The sequence below is a fragment of the Dipodomys ordii genome, unplaced genomic scaffold (genome assembly GCF_000151885.1).
Source record: "Dipodomys ordii isolate 6190 unplaced genomic scaffold, Dord_2.0 Scaffold122, whole genome shotgun sequence".
Taxonomy (NCBI): Eukaryota; Metazoa; Chordata; class Mammalia; order Rodentia; family Heteromyidae; genus Dipodomys; species Dipodomys ordii.
In genome coordinates, this window is record NW_012267338.1 from 3,124,172 (window position 1) to 3,143,618 (window position 19,447).

A 19,447-nucleotide genomic window follows, 5' to 3' on the forward strand; every position below is an offset into this window, starting at 1 on the left:
GCCACTTCCGGCTTTTTTCTTTTTGCTTATGTGGTACTGAGGAATTGAACCCAGGGCCTCATGCATGCAAGGCAAGTGCTCTACCACTGAGCCACCTTCTCTCTTTCTTTATCCTTTTACTTTTCTTTTTTTTCTGGCTACAGGCACAAATGTTTGGTTCGAGTGTGCTGGTGTTGAAATGGAATGGGGAAAGGTTTTGGAGGACAGCTGTGGAAAGTAGAATTAGAAGGTCAAAAATAAGTAAGAAGTTGAGGTGTGCAACTTTCAGAATGTTGTCTAATACCATCATTGTTATGTTCCTTGGCTTTCTTTGCCTTGTGGTGAGCTATGAAGACTAGATTTGGAAACACATGGAATTGGAGAATTAGGAAAGAGGTTATGAGAATATCCTCAATTTACTGAGCAGGAAGTTTTCCTGCTAAGTTGTGTTGGCATGGTTGAAGTTTATTCACTGTAACAAAGACAAGGCCCACTGAGCTCACCAATGTCCACACGTGACAAGCACAATCCTGGAATGCGGAAATTATTGGAGGGCCATACAGATCCTTTCACAGCAAACAGAAGCAGGATCTCTCATCCAAACACTTTTAAAGTTCAGGCACACATTCTAACAAATAAATGTACTTGATTCCTAGTGGAAAAAGTTATTAATGGGTTAAGCTTATTAAGGGATTGAAACTAAGATGTACATTATTTTCAAGCCATAAAACCAAGCTTCAGACTTTTGCCACATAAATCTCTTTGGCAAATAAACAAATCATAGGCCAAATAAGGAATTAATGAGATGGGTATCTGTGGCTCATGCTGTAATCCCAGCTACTCAGGAGGCTGGGATCTGAGGATCATGATTCAAAGCCAGCCTGAGCAGAAAAATTGGTGAGACAATTATCTACAAGTAGCTACTAAAATGTTGGAAGCAGAGCCATAACTCAAGTGGCTGAGCATCAGCCTTGAACAAAATAGTTAAGGACAGCATCCAGGCCCTGAGTTCAAGCTCTAGTACTGACATACACAGACACACATACACACACATGCATACATACAAACACAGAATACATAAAGAACAGATACTGTTAATATTTATTCTTTTGAATATTTAGTCTCTGGGATAAAGGTGAAGTTCAGGGGCACCACAAATACTTAGCACAAGTTTGATTCCCCAGCACCACAAAACAATTACTTTTCCTCTCAAAAGAGGAATTAAATAATCAGTTTTCAAGTAAGTGTAATGACTCTAATGCTTACATTTGAGACTTGCATTAGACCTACTTCTGAGAAAGGTATTTGTGTCCATCTGTTTAAGACCAGTTTATTTCTAGAAATTAAATGTCAAAACATTTTTTTGGAGGTAACCTAAATAGATTTTCTCCTAGACTCGTATTTATGTATATTTTACATAGTGAAAAATTGAGAATCTTTCCAGAGCACGGAGGAGCTGACAGAGGCTGCGAGGTGGGCGAATGAATGGGAAGTTACATTGAACTTCCTGTGGCCGCAGCTAAAGTAGACCAGAGACTGCGCACCAAGCATGAGAATGGAGAGTTCCTTTGTAATTATATGCCAAATTCTAGTTCTGTTCTGTTAGCGAGTAGCTCACCATTGTGAATTTTATTTTAAATCTAAAAGGAGTTAGAAGAAAGATTTTTGACTCTAATTTTCAGAGAAAGTGGAGCATAAATGAAGGAAATGAGTATTATTAAAAAGTTGTGCTAACTACAAGTAAAATAAAATTATCAATGTATGTTTTTACCTTGAGACCATCTTGATTTTCATTGAGCTCGGAAAGTTTGGAACTGGATTTCTGACGTTTAGGTCTGCTTCTTTCTCCAATACAATCAGAAGGATGTTCATGCAACTTTTCTGCCTCTTGAGTGTTCAAGATACACTCGTCAAAGCTGTTGAAGGCGGAAGGGATATTTTCTTTGTTGATGAGGCCCCTTAAATTGAAAGGGGGAAAAAAGAGCTTAATTTTATTTCAAAGGGTGAAAGGGATATTTGCTAATACTGCTGCTGAAGAAAGACTCAGAAATTCCAGTTTGCTTCTTAGATGAGAATCTCAGTAGAGTATCCTTGTTGAGGCTGCCTGGGACCAAATGAATCCCTTTAAAAGGCAAATTGTTCTTAGTGGCAAATTGTCAGGGGTCATGTTTCTAACAGGGAGCAGCTTTTGTCATTTTCCAAAAGTAATTCATATTCAGATTGGGAGAAAGGTATACATGCATAATGAAATTTCCCACTGTGCATGGGAAAATATATATGCTGCAGTGCTGGGATGGTTATGTTAGACCACTGAGCGGCATCCACAGGCTCATCGTCAAATGTAACTTTCAGTTTCATAAATTCATACCATTTATAAAGAAAAAAAGCCTCATCAGAAAAAGGTATCTTTTCTAGAATGTGAATATTGATTTTCCCCCATGATAAAGGGATTTTAGTAGAGGAAAAATGCATTCATATTTTAAAAATCTCACGGAGGTAGATAATCTTGGTTAATGAAATCTACAGAATACCAAACAACTGAACTGAAATATGGATTTGTTATGGGGTTTTATCATGTAAGCCTATGAGAAACAGAAATGTCATAATTATTGTATTTAATCTATTGAATTAAGACAAAACTATGTATTTTAAATATTCCTGCAAGAGGTTTGAACAAATTTATATTGCTTACAAACTTTTTTTTCTAAGCGTATCATGGAACAAATTAAATTGTCAGCACAGCAACATAGCTTGGTAAGACGGAAATGATGGGGTTTGGGGGTTTCTCCCTGTGCATTAAAGCCCCTCCCGAACCCCTAAGGCTGTGTCTTGAAATAAAGGACTTTGAAAAAGTAAAAATAGATACCATATTTTACTGTCAGTTCAACCATCTCCCCAAATGAGATAGCATTAAATATTAATTCTGCAATCTAAATTCCTATCTTTGGGCTAGAATGGAGACAAAAAATTTTACATTAAACACTATCATAATATTTTCCGAGTGATATTACATTTGGTCATTTTTTTAAAAATATAGCTCTGCTCTTATTTTCTACAACTTTGAATGTGGAAAGTATCTAGTGTGAATTAAACATATAAAAGGCTTTACGCACATGTATAAGGAATACCAGGAATACAGCTTAAATGCAGACAGAAGAGAACGCGACCCCCCCCTCCCACAGCCCCCCCACTCTGTCCTTCACAGCCACAAATGCCACACAGGCAGACACCTCTCCTCCACACCCCCAGAGCCACCTTCCAAGGATGGCCGAGGGACCTTGCCTTAAGCTCAAAATTCCCGTTTTACTAATTCAATTCAGTCTTCTTGTCAGTCTTGGTATTTTTCCTGCCTACTGGAGTATGTGTCCAATTATGATTTGTAATTGAGGGCCTCTTAGGCATGAAAGCTATTATGGGCTGTGTCTCCGCACAGTTTCTGTGTTGAAGCACGAACACCCAAAGTGACTGTGTTGAGAGACAAGAGCTTTCAGAAGGTGACTAAGGTTAAGCGAGCTCATTACACTGTAGCTCATTTCATCCTTAAGACAGAGAAGGCAAAAAAGCCTGAACACAGAAGAAAGGCTATCACCAAAGCCAAGGAGAGAGGTCTGGCTAGAAACCAGGCCTGTGGCAACTTAGCCTTGAACTTCCAGCCCCCTGACTGTGAGAAAATGAACTTCTGTCTTTTAAGCAACCCAGTTGGCATATTTTGTTGTAGGAGCCCAAGTACACTAATACAAAAGCTAAAGTCTGTTGTTAAATATCAAGAGGAAAACTGAGCATGCTGGTGCATCCTGTAATCCCAGCTAACACAGGAAATGGAAGAGGGAGGCTGGAGAGGCCAGTGTGGGCAAGGTTAGTGACTAGCCCCTAATCTCAAAAGAAACAATAACAACTAACACAAAAGGGTTGGAAGCACAATTCAAGAGGTAGAGGGCCTGCCTGGCATGGCTGAGGGCCTGGTTCGATCTACTTCACAACCTTTTGGAATCGTGAATGAATGGCTACAATAAACCTTAGCAAAATGAACTGTGTCTGTGTGGAAGGAAAAGCTGCTTCCTGTTTGCATTCGTGGATCTCATCCATGGTGTGTGTATGACTTGTGGAATAAATGTCAACTATTCTTCCCATAACATTGTCGGGATTTAATCATACTTGTTGTAATTTAATTTGCCTTGAACTTAGACCTCTGGACCTCTCCTTTTTAATTACCAAGATCTTTTTTGTTTTTCAATTCCCCTTTCCTTTTTTTTTCTTTTGCAGAACTGATATTTGAACTCAGGGCCTGATGCTTGCTACGGAGATGCTTTACCACTCAAACCCTAATCCTAACCCTTTTTGCTTTGGTTATTTCTTTTCAGATAGGGTCTGATGATTTTATCTGTGCAAACCTGAGAAACAGTGCTCAAAATCTCTGACTCTTGAGTAGCTGGGATTATAGGTGTGTGCCACAAACCCACACCCAATTACCAGGAACTTATTTTCATGGGATTTTTTCCCTCCTTAAGGCTTCCACCTCACTCCTACATATATCTACATTTAATATCCTAATAATAAGAACTTTATTATCCTTCCAATGTAACCTGCTTTCTCTTTCAATTTGCAGTAGGAATTTAATATAATATTTATATAACAAAGAAACATTTGGGTCAACGATCTAGTTCATTTTGTTTTAGAAAATTCAAACCACCTTGACTTAAAAAATATTATTAAACCTGATGTGTTCATGTCTTCGCTACTTGGGAGGTTGAGATCAGGAAGGATCTCAGTTGAAGGCTAGTCTGGCAAAACAAAACAAAAACAAAAAAAAACAACAACAACAAAAAAACAAAAAATGAGCAAGATTCCCTCTCTCAACCAATAAGAAGCTGGGTTTATCCTAGCTACATATGAAGCATAAATAGGCTTGAGCAAACAGTAAGACTCTATACTAAAGAAAATTAATAGCCAAAAAACCGGGCACTCGTGGCTCACGCTTGTAATCTTAGCTACTATGGAGGCTGAGATCTGAGGATCATGGTTTGAAGCCAGCCCTGGAAGGAAACTGTGAGATTCTGGCTCAAATGGTAGAGCATTCACCTTGAACAAAAGAAGCTCAGGGACAATGCCCAGGTCCAGAGTTCAAGCCCCAGAACTGGCGAAGAAAACACACACACACACACACACACACACACACACACACACACACACACACACACACGAGAGAGAGACAGAGACAGAGAAACAGAGAACAATGGAGCTGGGACATGGCTCAGGTTCAAAGAAAGGGAAAATCTGCTGGTTAAAAAAAAATATTCTAGGGCTGGGAAGGTGGCTCAGTGGTAGAGCGCTTGCCTTGCATGCTTGAGGCCCTGTTTGATTCCTCAGCACCACATAAGCAAGAAGAAAAAAGCCAGAAGTGGCACTGTGGCTCAAGTGGTAGAGCGCTAGCCTTGAGCTGAAGAGCTGAGGGACAGCGCCCAGGCCCAGAGTTCAGGCCCCACGACTGGACCCAAAACAAAACAAACAAAAAAAAAAACAACCAACTATTCTACTAGTCAACTGCCTCTAAACAGACACATGTCAATTTCTTCTTGCCATGCTTAAGATCTCCCTACAAAGATTCAGAAGGAAGCCTGAGCTACATTAAATCAGTAGTGGCTCCTTACAACACAGCAGACAACCAAATGACACGGAGGCATTCTTCTAGTCACCTCTGACTCTCCAATGTGAGCTAAACGTTTGGAATGGTCAACATGAAACACTGAAAGGGACAAGAGAGGCGGGACTACAACACAGTGACTGCCTTAAGTGTGTATTTTAAATGAAAAAGAGAAAAACTCAAGCGAGAAGGAGAGAGGATGCTGACTTACTTTTCTCTACCATGTCGAACTTCATCCGGCTCCTTTGGCTGGCGTCTCCGTTGTCTGGAGGATGTGGAGGAAGGTACTGATGATATTCCAGACTCTGAGTCCTCTGAACTTTGACCTCCAGAGCTATTCACATCAAAAAGATGCTGCTCTACGGCTGACCGGATGGTTCTTTCCAAAAGTCTGGTTTAAAAAAAATAGTAACCAAGAGTCAATTCAAGCCATCAGATTTATCAAAGATTTACTTTAGAAGCAAATAATGCTTATGATTTTGGAAATACTTCTATTTCCAATGGAAAACCATTTGTGTTTCAGGAGTAAAGACAGAATAGCGACACATTTATTTAACCTTTTGGTATCATGAATTAAAGAAAAACAACCAATAGCACCCACCAATTTATCAGCTGTGTTTCTCGCCTTTGTGAGTCTAGAATTGCTGAAATGTTCCCTGAAGTCCAGCCACTACTAGGAAGCATTCAGGAAGTAAGGGCCATTTCATTTAAGCAGAATGAGAAAAGACATTTTTCTTCGCAGAATGATACCATACTTACTTTATAAAGCTAAGGTTTCTTCCAGATTTTGTACGAGCTCTGCAGCTCCACAGCATGATTTACAAAGCAAATTGGCAGAAGGATCTTAGGATTCCTACTATACATTTAGAATCCCTTTAAGATAAAATATATAGGAAATACTACATTGAAAAAAATGCAGCTCAACAGAACAATTAAATAGCATAATAGCATTGTGTGATCTTTTCCAGCTTCTAGTCCATTAAACTGTGAATGTGGAAGATGAAAGTTGGATTCATGTAAACATCCAAAATGTATTTTTCAAGTTGTTCAGGTAAGTACATAGGCTGGAGAGGATGTGCAGTAAGATAAAACAGGTGTTTTGAGATCTCTAGAACCTATTGGTGCATCTAGACCTTTTCTTTTTATCGCCACACTATTTAATTCTAAGTATGTTATCATGGCAATTCTTTCATTTATATTGATCAAAGCATGTTTTTCTTCATTTGAAAAGGAATAACATGTTTTCTAAATGCTTAGACAGACAAGTACCATTTTCTTAAATAACATGGATTTTGAGAACTTAAAAACAAGTCAAGATTTCCCAAATGGAGTTTTAGAGGAAACTCTTCATTCAAGTTGTATTGAAAATACTTTTAAGACAATGAACATAATGAGAGAGGTGGATATGATGGAGAAATGCATACAGCAGGACTGATTCTTCAGTCATTTGAAAAATACTTGGCTAGGGCCTACCACATGGCAGCTACTGTTCTTGGTGCTGGGGAGACAGCAATGAGCATGGCAGACCAGGACCTGTGTTTAAGGAGCTGGCATTCTCCGGGGGCAAGGTGGAATGCACATGTCCAGTAATGTACCAGACAGTGGGACATCCTCTGAACCATCTGGCAAAGGCCGGAGCGTGAGTACGGTCATGGTTAGGGACTGATTCTCAGAAGGGATCAGATCTGAACAAGAAGCAAATGATGAGAGAGTCCCGGTCATGCTGAAGAAGAGCCAACAGAGGCTTCAAGGCCTCGGCCAGCACATAGTATAATGAGCAATTTGGCTAGAGAGGCAGTGAAGGGCAAAACCTGGAGTTTGGATTTCATCTAAGTGGAAGCCTGAAGGAGGAGCGACAAGTGTCAGGCCTAATAAACAGGGCACCCTCACTGCCCCGAGGGGAAAGGACTTGCTGCCATTGCTGATTTGCTTTCTATTCTGCAACCAAGACAGGAAACCCTGAAGGACAGAGCTGAAGGCTCATTTGCTATTCCTCATCGATTTCCATGCTTGGCACGTTATAGGCAGTCAGAAAGTATAGGGTCAACCAAATGGACTAAGTCGGGAGAAAAGACATGGTCAGTACTTTAACCTTTCATTCCATGCCCAGTACAAGATACTGCCCAGAGTTCATTGACTGTTAATACAATGGATATTATTAATTCATATCATTAATAACAGACAAAATGATACCTTTTTGTAATGAAGAAAAAAAAATCCTGACCATGACAGGCATGGTGGTACATGTGTGTAATCTTAGCACATAGGAAGCTAAGGCAGGAGGATTGTAAATTCAATGCCTGGACTATAAAGTGAGTTTAAGGCCAGCCTGGGCTACATCGTAAAACCTTGTCTTAAAGCAAGACAGAATAAAGCAAAGCTGCTAGTTTCAAATAGTGGAGGTGTCTGTAGTCCTATGCAAGCAGGAATATTTTCTTGTTCTCCCCTGTATACACAAGTAGCCTGAAAAAAAAATCACTCATCATCTTGATCTTTTAAGACCATAAACCATTAGATTGCTTCGACTCTGTTTAACAAGTGGGAAAAGGCATTAAAAACTCTCCAAGCCCCCAAATGCAACTGAAATAACTTACTCTCCAGTGGTGGAAATATTGCTGACCTGGGAAACATGAGCACTGTGAAAAAGAAACAAAGAGAAAGAATGTGGGGTTAGATGAAGGACCCGAGATGGAGGAAGCCAGTGCCTCACCGGGGCCCAGGCTGGAAGAACTAGCCAGGTCCTCAGTGACCCTCCCATGCTCCTCAGCCAGCCACTGCGGGATGCTCCGCGCCTCTCATTTCAGGAAACAGAGGCAGCCTTTGCTTCTTCCTGCACAGTGGCCACAGAAAATCATCTTTCATATCCTACAAGTGCTGCTGCCTACCTTCCTGCCATCTATTCGGATTTTCCCATTCTCCCCTGCCCAAATCCATCACCCCCTCTACTTTCACCCAACAGGCCAAGAGAAGTATATTTCTAGAATCCTGTCCTAACGTGGAGGACAGGAGCCACAAAGGGTAGCAAACAGGGAAGCAACATTACAATATTGCAATATAGCTCTCAGCTACCTTTTCTTCCTATTATTTCCATCATGGAAATCTTCTCAAGCTCCATAATGGTAACCTTTCTGCTGCTGAGACATACACACTTCTTTTACTTTCCCATTTTCTCACAAGTCTGAATCTGTATGTGTGTGTGGTATGTGTGTGGTGTGGTGTGTGTATGTGTGTGTGTGTGCCAGAGTGAGGGCTTGAACTCAAGGCCTGGTTGCTGTCCCATGAGCGTTTGTGTTCACAGGTTGGCACTCTACTACTTGAGTCACAGCTCTACTCCTAGCTTTTCACTTGTTAATGGGAGACAAGAGTCACAGGGACTTTTCTGCCAGGGCTGGCTTTGAACCATGATTTTCAAATCTCAGTTTCCTGAGTATCTGGAATTATAGGCGTGAGCTACTGGAGCACCATTACAGCTTGCATTTTTTTCAATGAATTAAAAAGTGACCAGCATAAGATAGCATGATGCAATCATTCACCAGCACCAGTGGACACCCATCAGAACTCATGCTCCCCATGCGTTTGTTCCTTTCACAATGCAGCCTGTGGCTATCCTAAAGGGATCATTACTTTATCCATCCAGCTCTCTAAACAGCAACATTCAAAACTCAAGATTCAAAAGTTCCTATGCTTTCAAAACAGTGGCTAAACATTGAGTAGACTTTAAGAAAAATCAGCCTAGTTTTACCTAATAGTGGTCTTCTTTCTTTTTTATTGAAGGAGGAATAGTGGTAATTGTCTCTCCGTAGCAATTTATACCATAAAAGCATACTATTTCAACACCTGAGGACATAACTTTGGGATGATCTGTCAGTTTTTTCCCCCTATGTAAAAATGTCATCTCTTGCCAGGTGCCAGTGGTTTATGCCTGTAATCGGGTCTGAGGATAACAATTTGAAGCCAGCCTGGGCACGAAAAGTCTCTGAGACTCATCTCCAATTAGCCAGCAAAAAAAAGTTGGAAGTAGAGCTGTGTTTCAAGTGGTAGAGCATCAGCCTTGAGCAAAATAGGGACAGAGAACAAGCCCTGAATTCAAACTCTAGTGCAGGCGCACACACACACACACACACACACACACACACACACACACACACACACACACACACACACCACATCTCTTTTCATTCAGATCTCTAAGCCTTTAGTGATGACTAGACCATTTCCATTTTCTTTCAGCACATCAAGCATAATAATCACTACATCAACGGAGATCAAAGAATATACTGGATAATTTCCCTTAGAGATACAGCTCTGTCATGACCAGACAGGAAAGACACACAAAATCATGCTATTGTGTAAAGGGAAGCTCATTTGAAAGATCAATAAATCAGTGAATGAATAGACATCCTGCCTGGGGTAGACTTTCTATAGATTTTCTCACTGTTCACTCTAGCCCTGGGAGGTGAGCACTACTGTTTTCAGATGGAGGGTGAGAGCCGGAGTGACATGTTTTCAGCCAGCGAGCTAAGGCAGAGAAAAGCTGGGATCTGACCCAAGAGAGACTTTGCTCTGATCTTGAGCTGTTTATTTTTAACTTGTCAGTTCTGGTACTTGAACTCAGGGCCTGAGCATTGCCCCCTGAGCTATTGCTCCAGGTTAGTGCTCTACCACCTGAGCCATAGTTTGGGCTATTTTTAGTAGTTTAGAGGTAAGAATCTCATGGACTTTCTTGCCCTGATTGGCCTTGAACTGCGATCCTTAGGCCTCAGCCTCCTGAATAGCTAGAATTACAGGAAAAGCCACTGGTGCCCAACTCAATCCTGAGTTCTTAATAGCCACATGGTACCCCTCCCTCCCTGGATGCATCTCTGTAGACAGACACCTGGGTTTAGTATTTTACTCTGCTTTTAATTACAATCCCTTCCCCTCTACTTCAGGATGCCTGTTATTTACCATGGTCCCCAGCCATAATTCCTCCACTATTCCTTGTCCTTAATGGGAACAGGCAGTCCCTGCTTCTGATGTCTTGTGGCTCACCCTTCCTCTCTGTAAATCCAACACTGTGTAATTAACTCCTATACTCCACTTCTCAACTCCGTTATGCAATCTTAGTTTGGGAAACAAGGGACCGATGGGGATAATGGCTGGGGGGGGGGGGACCAAGAATGAGGACAGGGAACAGATCTGCAGCTGCTGAGAAACACTCAAAATGAAATCCGGAGCCAGTCAATCCCCAGGCGAAGACATAGAATTCTTCTCCCCCTTTAAATACTTTTCATCTATTTTTCTTTGTGCCTATTAAAGCAGAATGATATATTTGTTTGTTTGTTTGTTTTTCTAGAACAAATGGCCTCCATGTACTGAGAAAGTTCCCTACTACTGAGCCGCAGCCCAAGCCCTAGTCTGACATTTTTATGTCTTTTTTTCCCTTCTTCTTTTTTTTTTTTTTTTAATCTCCTGTGTGGGAAGAGGCAAAGGAAAGGAAGGAAGAGACAAGAAATGACAATAAACAACCAGGACTTCAGATTTTCTATCAAAGTGCTTTTCAAACCTCAGTGTGCAAGAAATCACCTAGAAACTTGGTGATAGTCATTCAGAAGGCACAGAAAAAGATTCTCCTTTTTTTCTTTTCTTTCAGTGCTGGGGATTAGACCCAGGGCCTCATAAATGCAAATCAGGTACCTTACTATAATGAGTTATAGGCTCAGAAGGAATCATATATAGTAATATATTATTATATACTATATAATATTATATTGTTATATATACATTAGTATTTAGAGCTTTGTACTTGCTAGGCAGGTATTCTGTGAGCCATACTTTCCTCTATTTTTGCTTATTTCAGATAGGTTGTTGTAGTTTTGTCTGGAACTCAGACTACAATTCTTCTACCTATTCCCCTATGTCCCTCCTAGTTGGAATTTTTTGTTAAGAAGGCTGGGAAGGTGGCTCAGTGGTAGAGCGCTTGCCTTGCATGCACGAGGCCCTGAGTTTGATTCCTCAGCACCACATACGCAGAAAAAGCCGGAAGTGGCGCTGTGGCTCAAGTGTAGAGCACTAGCCTTGAGCTGAAGCACTGAGGGACAGCACCCAGGCCCAGAGTTCAGGCCCATGACCGACCAAAAAAAAAAAAAAAAAAAGATGGGGGGAGCTTTATAAATTTTGCCTCAGGCCATCCTTGAACTATAATTCTTCCAATCTCCACCTTCCAGGTAGTTGGTATTATAGCTACCATGCCAGGATTCTACATTTTTAATAAATTCAATTGCTCTGGTAATCTTGTTGGTTTAAAGAATTTACTTTGAGTAACAAGTCTCTTTCCTAATACTTAGAACTAAAATTCTTTAAAACTTCTATAACTTAGATATCCCAATAATTACCTAAACATATCCTCAATAATGACAATATAATATGAAAAATTTCATGCTAACTTTACTAAGTCAGTACATTAAATTTTGTTTCACTGCTTAAAAGAAAAATGTCTGGAGCCATCTATATCAGCCAAAAATCCTTCCTTAGAATGTAAAAGTATATCTGTGTGCTGGTGGCTCACTCCTATAATCCTAGCTACTTAGAAAGCTGAGATCTGAGGATTACAGTTCAAAGTCAGGCCAAGAATAAAAACTCAGGAGACTCTTATGTCCAGTTAACCAGCAAAAATAGCTAGGTGGAAGTGTAGCTCAAGTGGTAGAGCGCCAGCCATGAACAGAAAAGCTAAGCAAGAGCAAAATCCTCTAAATTCAAGCTCTAGTACCAGTACACACACAGATACATACACATTATAAAAAAATTGATAATAAAATCAAATGGACTATATCCATTCTTGCTAGTATACTGGTTTCAGTTCAGATTTAAGATAAATTCATATTTTCATGTTTTGACTAGTACTGCGGAATGTGTAGCTTATGTAACTTCTCCATAATTTCATGGTTTCTGCTTAAAAAACAAAACAAAACTATTTTTCATTGGGAATCAGAAAAGAGGCGGTTCTGGCCACAGGCAGGTTGCTGGCTAGCTTAGGCTGCTCAGGGTTAGTTTCTTCCTACAGAAAATGAAAGGCTTAGCTAGGGATCTCTGTGGTTTTCATTTAGCTTTAAAAGTTTATGACACTCAGACCCAAATTTATTGCCCGAAAGTTTAAATCATTACAAAAGGCTATCACTGCTTCTTTACTTTTATGATATTAGATCAGTCAAACTCATGGTTCATTAGACACCCAAATAGTTTTGGTTAGGTGAACAAATCTTCTCCATGATTTTGTGGGATGTGTTCAACAATTCACCAATAAGAAGAAAATTTCCTGACAGTACTAAAGACTATCGCTCTCATAGTTCTCATGGCTACAAGTCTCTGACTCAGAGAGGAAATTCTAAGACACTGAAACAATGATAGCCTTCTTCATCTATGTATAGTTTGTTTCTTTATCTTTGATGATACATTTTTGTCAGAGCCCTTTGATTGACTAGCTAAGAAAATGCTTATGAATTATACACACACGAGGGGGAATCTCTAATGCTGATACAGCAAGTACTGAAACCAAGTGACATCAGTTTCTGGGCTAACCCCAGTGTTATGGTCAATACCATCTCTCCAACCTACTGTTCAGCCATCTTTAGTTTGTCTTTATATCCATTAGCAAAACCCGAACTACATTTCCTTAAGCCAATTATGCTCAGCAGTATTAGTCTGTAAAATTTGCATGTGATAAGATGCACAGATGCCTGTTGACAAGTGATTCTTTAATTAGATCTCTTGATTTGAATTAAAGCATACATCTGAAAAGAAAAAGAGAAGTTTCAAGCCTATTTAAAAAAAAGACATCTTGCAAAAGCATGCATTCTGGGTTCTCTTATTTCAGTACATTTTCTGTGGGTTGTCTATTCCTGCCTGTAAAATATTACTGTGTTAATCAAAACCATGAGGCCTAACAGATTACCAGTTCTCTCCAGTATATAACATTTACATAGGCTTATTTATTTTTCTTAATAATGATTAAGGATTGAAAGGACAATTATATGGTGTTTGTTTAAGCCTAAGGATGAAGATCACAAAACTAATAATCAAAAAAGCATTTAACATTCCCTAGTGTCTCATCATAATACCGAGAGTCGATGTGTAGTGTCAACCATGGAGGAAGGTGACTGAAGCATTATTAACTTGCAATTGTATCATAGCTCTCTGAAAGCTTAATATTTTAGTTCACTTTTTCAGAGTGTCATACACTAAAACGAATTCACCCACTCTTCAATATTCCTTTTGACTTAACTTGTAGTTTTGCTCATCTTAAGCAGGGGATTAGTGGAGTACTTCTAGGTATTTAAACTTGATAATAGTTGTATCATCTTGTGGTTGGTATTAGAAACTTTTTGGATCTATTTTAGCTTCAATATACTAGAATATAAATTAAAAATAATATAAACACTCTATGGATATTACTAAGCAAGAGGAAAATAATCTACTTTCTCTAAATTCACGTCTTGTTCTTTTAAATATTAGGCCTGATGTGAAAGAGAAAAATTACTCTTTATGGATATGATCTTAATATTAAATTTTAATATTAAAAATGTTCTTCCAGGGCTGGGAATGTGGCATAGTGGTAGAGTGTTTGCCTAGCATGCATGAAACCATGGGTTTGATTTCTCAGTACCACATAAAAAGCCAGAAGTAGTGCTGTGGCTCAAGTGGTAAAGTGTTAGCCTTGAGCAAACAAAGCTCAGGGATAGTGCCCAGAGTTCAAGCCTCAGGACTAGCAAAAAAAATGTTCTTTTAATAAATAAAAGACAGCCCAGTATAACATAAGCATACTCATCCCACATACTACTTCTTTTACAACTTTATTACAGTTTTGAGTTTTACATATTTAGCATGTACTCTTGCATAAACAGGAATTTAGAGAGTTTTTTGTTTTAATAGTAGGTTTATTAAGCAAAATTATGAAAAATAATGGATACTTCTTAAGGATACTGTACCCATTTTACAGATAGGAATTTGTGGTTCAGACTTCAATAGCCCACTTGCGTATACAAATGACTGCTTCTATGTAGTCCCTCAGTTCCTGGTTGGCCACAGAATGAGCAATAGAACAATCTATAAAGGTGTACTTGTTTGGTTCAATGTATTGACTAAGCTGGAGATCAGAGGGAAAAAACACAACAATTGTAGTTGTTTTTGAACACTTGAAAGCACACATTAAATCCAATAATCTCCCTGCTTTTTTGGCTCTTTCTCCAATGTTTTTGTTAGATGATCCCAAAAAGGATCATCTCTCCCCACCATTCTTCCGCATTCTAGTCCTCAGGATAATGAAATAAGGAAGCTGATGGGGGCAGAGAGGTGAAAAGATCCACAGCTCAGCTCTGGATGGTTCAGATCAGGTTCTATTCAGTTGCAGGAATTACACTTGCTCCTCCTGGTCGGTTAGTGCAGGAGACAAAGGAAAGAATGAAAAGTTATTTATTTTTTCCCTCTCTTTCCCTTTGGGATCCTCATTGGCACCCATTTATATTGCTTCGATGGTAAAACATGAAATCAGCAAGGTAGAAATACATTTCTCAATGTGGAGCCTTAGATATGACTTTCTTTCTTATTGCTGTAGAGCTGGTCCTAGGTGATTTATTTATTATTGACGTTTGAACTCAGGGCTCTGTACTAGCTAGGCTAATGAGATCCACAAAGCCATCCCTTCATTGCTGGGATCACAAGCAAATGCCACTGTATCCAGCTACTTTCTTTCTTTCTTTCTTTTGCAAATGCCACCATATGCAGCTACTTCCTTCCTTCCTTCCTCCTTCCTTCCTTCCTTCCTTCCTTCCTTCCTTCCTTCCTTCCTTCCTTCCTTCCTTCCTTCCATCCTTCCTTCCTTTCTCTCTCTCTGTTTCTCTCTCTCTGTATCTCTCTCTCTCTCTCTCTGTCTGTCTCTCTCTTTCTTTTTTCTTTTTGCCAAGACTGGCCTGGCATCCTGATCCTCCATTTTCAGCCTCCTACATCCTTTGTGTGATAGGTACACAATGCTGTGCCCAGCTCTGGGCCAGAAAGGGGGTTTCCTGAACCTTTCTGTGTGGGCTTGTCTCAAACAATAATCCTTCCATTTTAGCCTCCCATATAGATAGGATCTCAAGCACAAGCTATGGGTTCCCAATTTAGCTTTTTGGCTTTTATAGCACTGTTGCAATTTCAATGGGAAGCTGAGAGTAATTTTACTAGGCAAAGGTGACATGAAATCTCTAAGAATGTCCACATACCTAGTTGTTTCTTTATCATGGTGAAAAATCAAGTAGCTACTTAATAAATTGCCTGCTTGTTTGTTCTACTCATTAGCAGCCTTGCATACTAAACTCCCATTTTTTTCCTCCTACATAATAATGAGTAGCTTTTACTTCAAGAAGTTGTTTTGGAAAACAGACCTTTTTAAAGGACAAACCCAACGTATTTCAAATTAATATTAATGAAATCATGATATAATTGTAAACATAAACCTTGGCATAAGTTGTGTGGAAACATACTTTCCCTCACAAAGCTATCAAACGATGCTTTCAAAAGTTTTCTACATATCAAGATAAGAGTGGTATGATATAGTTTTCAGTTCTCTATTTAGCATTGGGGTGTGAGTGTGTGTGTGCGTGCGTGCGTGCGTGTGTGTGTGTGTGTGTGTGTGTGTGTGTGGTATGGTTCTCAGGATTGTACTCAGGGCCAGTGCAACCTAGGCAAATATTGTATCATATCTCTTTACCAAGAGCCACAGGTAGATGTTTAATTTGAATTCATCTAAAGCTAAAACTTGAACTCAACATAAACTCTATAGTTAAGAGACTTTTGTAAGGCTGATGAATCCTGTGTGCTAGCAATTACAAATGGACAAAATCCTAAGGAATGGATTTGGTATATCAAAAAGCTAACTTGGAAATGAGTCGGGAATATTAGAAAGCAGATGAAATATTGAACCTGACCCTAAGCAATTCCAGATCAGCTAGAGTACTAATTTAGCTTTATTTGTGCCATATTTAAACTTGGGGAAAGTCTAAAGAAGACTGTCAACTCCAGGGCTGTGTTGTAGTACCAAGTGAGAACACAGACTCAAGGAAGTCCAGTGTCCTTGTCAGAGGACCTATCATGAACGAGCCCGTGAGAGCCACATGAGTAAGACTGGTTGCCTGTATACAGCCCCTAATGAACATCTTTAGGATCTTGATAGCACAGGTGGACATAGCTAGATGAGCTAGAGGTACAACCCAGGGATATGTAGAGAGGGAGTTCAAGGGTTGAAAGGGGGACAGGATAGACAGAGCAGGCTCTAGCCTTTGCCACAGCAGCTTGAAGATTAGTGTAGGTGAGAGAGACAGGAGTAGGCAGAGATGAGATAAACAGACAGTGGAGATGAAGCATCCCTGAAACCCAGGCCCAGGTTTGTAGACACTGAAGACTCAGACACATGGAAGTAGAGCCAGCAACAGAACCCAGACAGACCTGTCCAGATGCCAGACAGCAACAGGCCAAGTGTGCCTGGAAGAGCACCCAGAGCAAGATGCTTTGATGCTGACTAGAGCCACTGGGGTGGGGTCTCCTGTTCCTGGCTTCCAGCCTAGAACATGAAAGAGCCCAGGGTGTAGACATCACTGCCAAGAACGCCCTTCACCTGAAGTGTGCAGGTGCAGGTTTGTTTTTGCTCCAGTATCACCAAAGAGTTGACCCAAGCAAGTCCCTTTCCTTTCATTTCCCTAGCAATTTGCACAGGACTGGCTAATCCCTTCCCAACAATGTGGAAAATAATGACACCTACTGTTTGAGTTACAGTACCTGTGACTGTGACACACTTGACAGGCTGTTGGCACGTGTTAATGAGCAGCTACTATTTCCTTCCTGTTCACAGAAAGACAAATGGCTCTCTATTGAGTTAGGTTAGATTAGAGAAGCATGCAATTAGAAATGACAGACTTGTTATCACAGAAGATCATTGATTTAGAGTAAAAATGTAGGTAGGTCCTGATCTACACAACTCCAGCTTGTTTCAGGACTGAAGGCCACTTAGATACACAGGAGATAAACCTGTCATTGAGACATGACTGTTATGAGCATATCAAGCTCCAGAAATGGAAATTCTACCAAAAACGGAGATAGCTGGACAGATAGATAGATAGATAATTTGTGCTGGTCATCGGGCTTGAACTCAAGGTCTGAGCACTATCCCTAAGCTTTGTTTTACTCAAGACTGGCCCCTTACTGCTTGAGCTTTTTAATGGTTAATTGGAAATAAGAGTCTCACAGACTTTCTTGCCCTAGCTGGCTTCGTCCTGAGATCCTCAGATCTCAGCCTCCTGAGCAGCTAAGAGTACAGGTATGAGCCACGGCTGGAAATTCTATTTTATTGTAATGGTTAAGAGAACATCAAGTTACAGATAGGAAAATTCTATCTAAACCCTATAAGAGGAACAAAAGTAAGGAATGGAGTAGCCTCTTTTGGTCCCTGCTGCTGTGTGTCTACCTTCCTAGTCACAACAAAGACCCCGGACCTTCACTGGTGTGAAGCCTCTTCACAGGCTACCTGCATGATAACTCCCCCGACTCTCCTTCCATGGCTCATCTCGGGCAGGTTTACTTTTGTGGACCATTTACTCTCCTTCCTGGGGACTGGAGGCTGCTTTGTTCTATCTTCTTTCATCTGTTCTGATCTTGTTTCCCTAAGGACTGACCACTTATTGGCCTGTAGCCACCAAACCAACCCCCCCCCCAACTACTGAGCAGCATTTATGCGTGGCCCGCTGCCCATCCGCTCTGTACAGCTGCCTAGGTGTGGACCTACTTCTGGTGAACGCCCAGCTTAGCAGATGTGTCTCATGTCTCGACTAAAAACTGACCAATCAACACTTTCCAAATACAACAGATAATAGTCTATATCCAGGATTCCTAGTCAGCAGAGAACAGCTTTCAACGGGCCATCTCTTTTCGCTCTCAAAAATATATTAGTAATATCTGGAGTTTAAAAGGGCCAGTGTAATGTTCTTTATCATGTTAATAAATCGCTAAGGAATGCATGGGGTTTGTAATAGCCCCCTTTCTGAGCACTTGCATTAATGAAAAAGCACCCCTTAGTACAAATATCCAGCATCTGAAAAGAATACCTCCTGGCAAATTTGCCTTGCCCTATTGTAAATGTGGGCTAGAATTCAAATTCATTCTTTTTTTTTCTCTCTTAATTTCATAACATTTTAGTTTTTATGACTCAACACTGAAAAGGTCAAATAGCTTCTATTGAAGCTTCAGTAAATATTAATTTTGTTTCAATCTTTATTTTGCTTTCATTCTACAAGTACAGAATTTCTTTCCTAAAGACTACATTATTAGTTAAGTGTTACAGTTTAGATAACCCCAAAAACTTTTGCACTATAAAACACCATGATGTGACTCTGAAGACAAACGGACTTTTCCCCAGCCACCTTAAAGGTGACGAAAAGATGTAAAACACAGATAGATGCTACTGCCTAAAGGAAATCAGCAGTCAGAGAAAGGGCCCTGATTGCCACAATTCAGGACTAATAGTTTCCTGTGCTGTTAAAACTTAATTTCTACCATTAAGCTATAAGCATGGGTGTGGTAGTTACGTAGTGAATGCCAGAGTCACTGTGGGTCAACACAACAGCTCCATGTGTTCACTGTAATTGCAGAGCTGATATAGCCTAGGAACCAGAATATGCTGACTTGGTTGGCAGGATATCAGAACTTAAGAAAAACAGACCACCATGTTGTCTCAAACTGAAACCTCAAATGTTCTCGTTCTTCCCACAAAATGATTATGCAACAGGCCTTGTCGCCAAAGGGCACAGCATACTGAAAATCCCT

The 19,447-nt window shown here is 40.1% G+C and overlaps 1 protein-coding gene across 2 annotated transcripts in view; it reads right to left on the reverse strand.

Annotated features, from left to right (window-relative positions):
- Positions 1 to 19,447, reverse strand: part of Fam13a (family with sequence similarity 13, member A) — an 83,511-nt gene that overhangs the window by 47,724 nt on the left and 16,340 nt on the right. The window contains exons 2-4 of one of the 2 annotated variants that reach the window (XM_013029798.1): positions 8,215 to 8,256; positions 5,832 to 6,011; positions 1,751 to 1,937 (exon numbers count right to left, since the gene is read on the reverse strand). In XM_013029798.1, coding sequence (XP_012885252.1) covers positions 1,751 to 1,937; positions 5,832 to 6,011; positions 8,215 to 8,256 — 409 coding nt within the window. The remainder of the gene's footprint in view (positions 1 to 1,750; positions 1,938 to 5,831; positions 6,012 to 8,214; positions 8,257 to 19,447) is intronic. The other variant, XM_013029799.1, reaches the window with a different exon arrangement.